General features: G+C 47.6%; 1 protein-coding gene across 3 annotated transcripts; it reads right to left on the bottom strand.

The window, feature by feature from the left end:
* Positions 1-312: 312 nt before the first annotated feature.
* LOC145358714 (uncharacterized) lies at positions 313-7,074 on the bottom strand. 3 transcript variants are annotated; one of them, XM_080212949.1, is made up of 2 exons: positions 6,903-7,074; positions 313-5,033 (listed from the first exon to the last, which is right to left on the bottom strand). In XM_080212949.1, exon 2 carries the CDS (start codon positions 5,021-5,023, stop codon positions 3,644-3,646), a length of 1,380 nt encoding a protein of 459 aa, XP_080069075.1. In that variant the 5' UTR covers positions 5,024-5,033; positions 6,903-7,074; the 3' UTR covers positions 313-3,643. The 3 variants fall into 3 exon arrangements, with proteins under 3 accessions (XP_080069075.1, XP_080069077.1, XP_080069076.1); XM_080212951.1 differs by having other exon boundaries at positions 313-4,957; XM_080212950.1 differs by having other exon boundaries at positions 6,919-7,074.
* Between the last annotated feature and the right edge of the window lie 535 nt (positions 7,075-7,609).

Here is a 7,609-nt window from a genome sequence, read left to right as displayed (position 1 = left end):
CCTGAAAGGAGTTATGAAGACCTGTCAGATCTACAAACAAGTGTGCTGCACATCAAAAGGATGGTGGAAGTGAAAACAATCAATGATCTGCAAATATGACGCCACTGTTTAAAAAAGGAGGTAGACAAAAGGCAAGTAACTATAGGCCAGTTAGCTTAACTTCTGTAGTGGGGAAAATGCTTGGCTCTATCATCAAGGAAGAAATAGCGAGACATCTGGATAGAAATGTCTGGAAGATGCAGCATAGGTTCATGAAAGGCAGGTCATGTTTAACTAATTTAGTGGAATTCTTTGAGGTCATGAGCATGGTAGACAACATAGAACCAGTGGACATGGTGTATCTGGATTTCCAGAAGGCATTTGACAAGGTGCTGCACAAAAGGCCGCTGCTTAAGATAAAAGAACACGGCAATATAGGTAATATATTTGGATAGAGGGCTAGTTAATTAACAAAAAGCAAAGAGTGCAAATAAATATTTAATTTTTGTTGGCAATCAGTGACTAGAGGTGTGCCTCAGGGATCAGTACTGGGAGCGCAACTGTTTATGATTTACAGATCATTTGGATTTGGGGACCAAGTGTAGCATATTAAAGTTCGCAAATGATACTAAGATGAGTGGTAGAACAAAGTGTGCAGAGCACAGTGGAGTATTGTGGACAGTTCTGGTCTCCTTACTTGAGAAAGGATATACTGGCACTGGAGGGGGTGCAGAGAAGATTCACTAGGTTGATTCCAGAGTTGAGAGGATTGGCTTATGATGAGAAACTGAGTAGTTTGGGCTATACTCATTGGAATTTAGAAGAGTCGGGAGGACCTTACAGAAACATATAAAATTATGAATGGAATAGATTAGAAGCAGGGAGATTGTTTCCACTGGCGGGTGAAACCAGAGCTCCGGGGCACAGCCTCAAAATAAGAGGGAGCAGATTTAGAACTGAATTGAGGAAGTACTTCTTCACCCAAAGGGTTGTGAATCTGTGGAATTCCCTGCCCAGTGAAGCAGTTGAGGCTACTTCTTTGAATGTTTTTAAGGCAAGAATAGATAAATTTTTGAACAATATTGTGAACAGCTGGGTAAATGGAGCTGAGTCCACGAAAAGTTCAGCCATGATCTGATTGAATGGTGGAGCAGACTCGAGGGGCCAGATGGCCAACTCCTGCTCCTAATTCTTATGTTCTTACTATGTTCCCATTTCGAAAGGAAATTGGATGGATACTTGAAGGAAGTAAAATGGCAGGGTTGCAGGGGCTGACTGGCGGAGTGGCACTAACTGGACTTTTCTTTACAGAGTAAGCATGACTTGACAGGCAAATCGTCTCATTCTGTATTATAAATTACTCTAAGAGTAAGAGGTGTCTTCTCCAACTTGGGCCATGGCTGTAAGATCTTAGGTTTAGAATCATAGAATCCTACAATGCCATTCAACTCATCGACTCTGCACTGACCACAATTCTACCGAGGCCCTATCCTCATATTCCCATGCATTTACCCTAGCTAGTCCCTCTAAAATAAGGGGCAATTTAGCATGGCCAATCCACCTAACCTGCACATCTTTGAACTGTGGGAGGAAACTGGAGCACCTGGAGGAAATCCACGCAGACAGGGGGAGAAAGTGCAAACTTCACACAGACAGTGACCCAAGCTGGGAATGGAACCCAGGTCCCTGGCGCTGTGAGGCAGCAATGCTAACCACTGTGTCACCATGCTGCCTAAAGTGGGCACCAAGTGATTAGGTTTACAACGATCAATGGTTAAAGCTCTGGCTGCAATAACTGTTCTTTAAAATAAATTATCAGCATTTCAAACTAGTGTCAGGTACAGGGTTAGTTAATTATTTGCCTATGATATAGCTGTAATCATACTTGAGGATAATAAAGAACGATTACTTTGTGTAGCCATGAAGTTGTTCTGCTTCAGATCAAAGTTCTGCTAAATCACTTGTTTTGAATGATAGTCCTCATTTGTATTACTTAAGATTAGTTGCTTGTCATTCAGCCATCAAGTTTATAAAATGTTTCATAAACTTATCTCTGTGTCCCAGTGAGGCTACTTCCCTATAGGGGTAAATTAATCCTCTGATACTATTTTCCACCCAAATTTGCAGTACAATGTTTCACAGATAACATCTCATTGCTGTCACTGATATTAACCTCCTGCTGGCATACTTCTAAATGAAGTATGGAAAGATTCAATTCACTCTGTATTATTGAGGTTATTCTTGTGCAAAAGGGACTGTTAAACCAACCTTTTAGGGCCTCAATTATTCAATTCCCAGTAAGCTTCCTTTAATGGTGGGTAAAGGAGGGTCTTGAGTGTGTAATACACAAGGAAGCTGGAAAAAAGAACAGGACAGGAACAGCCCTTTCGGCCCACCAAGCACGCACCCACACATGGTGCCTTTCTAAATGCCTTCTGCCTTCATGTGATCTGCATCCCTCTTTTTCCTGCTTACTCGTGTATCTGTCAAGATGCCTCTTAAACGTTGCTATTGTATCTGCTTCTACCATCTCCTATGGCAGCGCACAGGCACTTACCAGCCTCTGTGTAAAATAGTTGTCTCTCACAGCCCGTTTAAACTTTCCCCCTCAGTACCTTAACCCTATGTCCCCTACTAATTGACATTCCTACCCTGGGAAAGACTCTGACTATCCGTTCTATCCATGCCTCTCACAATTTTGTTAATTTCTATCAGGTTTCCCCTCAGCCTCCAACATTCAAGTGAAAACAAACCAAGTTTGTCCAATCTCTCCTCATGCCTAACACCCTCCAAGCTAGGCAGCATCCTGGTAAACTTTTTCTGTATGCACTTCAAAGCCTCCACGTCCTCTGGTAGTGTGGTGACCGGAACTGAATGCAATATTCCAACTGTGGCCCAGCGAAAGTTCTACACAGCTGCAACGTGATTGCCAATTTTTATATTCTATGCTCCGACGGATGAAGGCAAGCATGCCATACACCTTCATGCCACATTATTCACCTGTGTTGCCACTTTCAGGGAATTGTGCACCTGTACACCTAGATCTCTCTAATGCTTCTAAGGGTTCTATCATTTACTGTATCCTTCCCTCCTGCATTAGTCCTTCCAACAAGCATCACCTCGCATTTGTGCAGACTAAATTCCAACTGCCGTCTCTCTGCCCAAGTCTTCAGCTTATCCTGCTGTATCCTCTGGTAATCCTCCTGACTACCCACAGCTCCCCCAATCTTTGTATTGTCCACAGATTTACTAATCAGACCACCTACATTCTCCTTCAAATCATTTATATACATACTACAAACAGGAATTGTCAGCAAAGAGCACTTAGCACTGTTCAAGACTTTTTAAAGTCAAAACTGAAGTTTATATTTTGCATCAAAGATTGAAGTTTGGAAGTATCATTTCAGTAAAAGCACTGATTTAAGGGTCTGAAACAGTGGCTCTTATAGGGTCACTGCAGCTCGCCTTATTTGGAAGACAGAAATGATTCAACACATTGTATGTTTAGAACAAAGCTAAATAATTGGACTTAAATCCAAAATATTAAAATCCAGCCCCATTCTCACGGTTATTCACATCAGCAGAAACCAAGCCCCACTGTCGGAGCAAACATGGTTCAGTCCTGGATGTGATTCACAAGAGCAGCAAAATCCACTCGGTATCATCAGACATGAACTTGCTGGTGTCTCAGCAGGTCAGGTGAACAAGTGAATCCCTTTCCACAAACAGAACATTTAAACGGCCTCTCCCCAGAATGAACTCGCTGGTGAATGAGTAGATGGTACGATCGAGTGAATCCCTTCCCACATATAGAACAGGTGAATGGTCTCTCGCCAGTGTGACTGCGCCGATGAGTTTCCAGCTGGGATGGGTAATTGAATTCCTTCCCACACACAGAGCAGGTGAACGGTCTCTCCCCGGTGTGAATGTGTCGATGCGATTCCAGCTTGGAAAGGGTCTTAAAACCCTTCCCACACACAGAGCAGGTGAATGGTCCATCTCCAGTGTGAACCCGTTGGTGCGTCAGCAGATTGGAGCTACAAGCGAATCCTTTCCGACATACAGAGCAGGTGAAAGGCCTCTCCCCGGTGTGACTGCGTCGGTGGATTTCCAGATAGGATGCACAATTGAATCTCTTCCTGCATACAGAGCAGCTGAAAGGCCTCTCCCCAGTATGAATGCGTTGGTGTTTCATCAAGTGAGACGAACAAATGAATCTCTTTTCACACACAGAGCAGCTGAAAGGCCTTTCCCCAGTGTGACTGCGCTGATGAATCGCCAGGTGAGCTGGGCAATTAAATCCCTTCCCACACAGGGAGCAGATGACTGGTTTCTCCATAGTGTGACTACGTTGATGAGTTTCCAGCCTGGGAAAGGTTTTGAATCCCTTTCCACACACCGAGCAGGTGAATGGTCTCTCTCCTGTGTGAACTCGTTGGTGTGCCAATAAGCTTGACAGCTGAGTGAATCTCTTTGTGCACAAAGAGCAAGAGAATGGCCTCTCCCCAGTATGAACCCGCTGGTGTGTCATCAGGTGGGAGGACTGAGTGAATCCTTTCCCACACACAGAGCAGGTGAAAGGCCTCTCTCCAGTGTGACTACGCCGATGGATTTCGAGGTAAGCTGGCCGAATGAAGCCTTTCCCACACACTGAGCAAGTGAACGGCTTCTCCGTAGTATGAACTCCTTGGTGCGTCTGCAAACTGGACAATTGACTGAATCGCTTTTCACACACAGAGCAGGCAAATGGTTTCTCCCCTGTGTGACTACGTCGATGAGTTTCCAATTCAGAAGGATAGCTAAATCCCTTCCCACAGTCCCCACACTTATAGGGTTGCTCCCCAGTGTGATTTCGTTTGTGTCTCTCCAAATTGAATGACCGACTGAAGGCTCGGCCACAGATAGAACACACATATGATTTCTCCCCTTCCTGAATGGTGTGCTTCCCTTCCATATTCAGGGGTGGATATGGTTCAGGCTGCAATAAATGGAAAAGCAATGGCAGATCTTCATGTGATGAGCTTCCCATATGTAAATCTTTCATTTCAAAAACCCTGTAAAGTGAATTTATAAGTATCACTTCTGCAAAGATAACACACAAATTCAAAATGCATTAAGATCCTGTCGAACATTGTTTTTTGACAGTCTTTCGAAGGTCTAAGAATAATTCTTCCCTTGGGATCTAATTTTGGAATCAGCACTCTTTGATCCAACCACTTGCCCCTTCTTTCCTGCTGGCAATAATTCCAATAAAAAATTGCTCCCCACTCCCACCTGGCTCAACACCTCACCCTAGTCTCACACACCCCTCCCCCGCCCCAGGCTTCCCCCATTGCCCCAGGCTCCCCTCCCCCAAACTGGATGCTGCTGTCTCCCCAGCCCCCTGGGTGCTGCAGTCTCCACCGCACCCCCCCCCCCCCCCCCCCCGCCAGGTGCAACTGTCTCCCCTCCACCCTCTGGAGCTGCTGTCTCCACTCCCTGGGCATTGCTGCCCCAGCCCCACCCCAGGTGCTGCTTTCTCCTTCCCATCCCCTCCCCAACGGGCATATTGCCTCCCTCCCCCACGAGTGCTGCTGTCTCCTCCCCCAACCCTCCAGGCATTGCTGTCTCTGCCCCCACCCCCCCAGGCGCTGCTGTCCCCCACCCCCTGGTGCTGCTGTCTCCTCCCCCTCACCCCCACCAGGCTCTGCTGTCTCCTCCCCCTCCCCTCTACTGGGCACTACTGTCTCCCCACCCCCCCGCAACAAAAGGTGCTGTTTTCCCCCCGCTCCCTGGGTGTTGCTGTTACTCCCCTCCACCCCCCAGGTGCTGTTTTCATAAGAACATAAGAACCAAGAGCAGGAGTAGGCCATCTGCCCCTCGAGCCTGCTATGCCACTCAATAAGATCATGGCTGATCTTTTCGTAGACTCAGCTCCACTTACCTACCCACTCACCATAACCCTTAATTCCTTTACTGTTCAAACACTTATCTATCCTTGCCTTAAAAACATTCAATGAGGTAGCCTCAACTGGTTCACTGGGTAGGGAATTCCACAGACTCACAACCCTTTGTGTGAAGAAGTTCCTCCTCAACTCAGTCCTAAATCTGCTTCCTCTTATTTTGAGGCCATGCCTAGTTTCACCGCCAGTGGAAACAACCTCCCTGCTTCTATCTTATCTGTTCCCTTCATAATCTTGTATGTTTCTATAAGATCTCCCCTCATTCTTCTGAATTCCAATGAGTATAGCCCCAGTCTACTCAGTCTCTCCTCATAATCCAACCCTCTCAACTTCAGAATCAACCTAGTGAATCTCCTCTGCACCCCCTCCAGTGCCAGTATATCCTTTCTCAAGTAAGGAGACTAAAACTGTACACAGTACTCCAGGTGTGGTCTCACCAGCACCTTATACAGCTGCAACATAACCTCACTATTTTTAAACTCCATCCCTTTGGCAATGAAGGACAAAATTCCATTTGCCTTCTTAATTACCTGCTGCACCCGCAAACCAACTCCTTGAGATTCCTGCACAAGGACACCCAGGTCCCTCTGCACAGCAACTTGCTACAATTTTCTACCACTTTACCATCTAAATAGGACTCCATTTTGCTGCTATTCTTACCAAATGGATGACCTTACATTTACCTACACTGTACTCCATCTGCCAGACTCTCGCCCACTTAGACTACCTATATCCCATTGCTTTCAGCGTCCTCTACACGCTTTGCTCTTCCATCCATCTTAGTGTCATTTGCGAATTTTGACACACTACACTTGGTCCCCAACTCCAAATCATCGATGTAAATTGTAAACAATTGCAGTCCCATCACTGATCCCTGAGGCACACCACTAGTCACTGATCGCCAAGCAGAAAAACACCGATTTGCCCCCATTCTTTGCTTTTTGTTAGTTTACCAATCCTCCATCCATGCTAATACATTACCCGTAACACTGTGCACCTTTATCTTATGTAGCAGTCTTTGGTGCAGCATCTTGTGAAATGCCTCCACAGGTTCCCCATTGTCCACGGCACATGGAATGTCCTCTAAGAATTCCACCAAATTAGTCAAACATGACCTGCCCTTCATGAAACCATGCTGCGTCGCACCAATGGCACAACGTATATCCCTCCCACCACCCCCCCCCCCCACGACCCTGGACACTGCTGTCTCCCCCTCCCCCCCGGATACTGCTGTTCCACCCGCCCCCACCCCAGGAGCTGTTGTCTCCCCCCCTCCTCCCCACACTCCCTGTTACTGCTGTCTCCAACTTTCACCACCACCCACCCCCGCCCCCAGGTGCTGTTGTCTCTCTACCCCTCCCTACTCCCCAGCGCTGTTGTCTCGCAGCCCCCTCCCCCGCCCCGCGCACTGCTGTCTCACCCCCCCAACCCCGGGCACTGCTGTCTCACCCCCCCCCCCAACCCCGGGCACTGCTGTCTCACCCCCCCCAACCCCGGGCGCTGCTGTCTCACCCCCCCCAACCCCGGGCGCTGCTGTCTCACACCCCCCAACCCCGCGCGCTGCTGTCTCACACCCCCCAACCCCGCGCGCTGCTGTCTCACCCCCCCCAACCCCGCGCGCTGCTGTCTCACACCCCCCAACCCCGGGCGCTGCTGTCTCACCCCCCCCAACCCCGGGCGCTGCTGTC

Source organism: Carcharhinus amblyrhynchos, chromosome 26 (genome assembly GCF_965287045.1).
Source record: "Carcharhinus amblyrhynchos chromosome 26, sCarAmb.v2.hapA, whole genome shotgun sequence".
Taxonomy (NCBI): Eukaryota; Metazoa; Chordata; class Chondrichthyes; order Carcharhiniformes; family Carcharhinidae; genus Carcharhinus; species Carcharhinus amblyrhynchos.
This window is presented reverse-complemented; position numbering and strand designations above follow the sequence as displayed.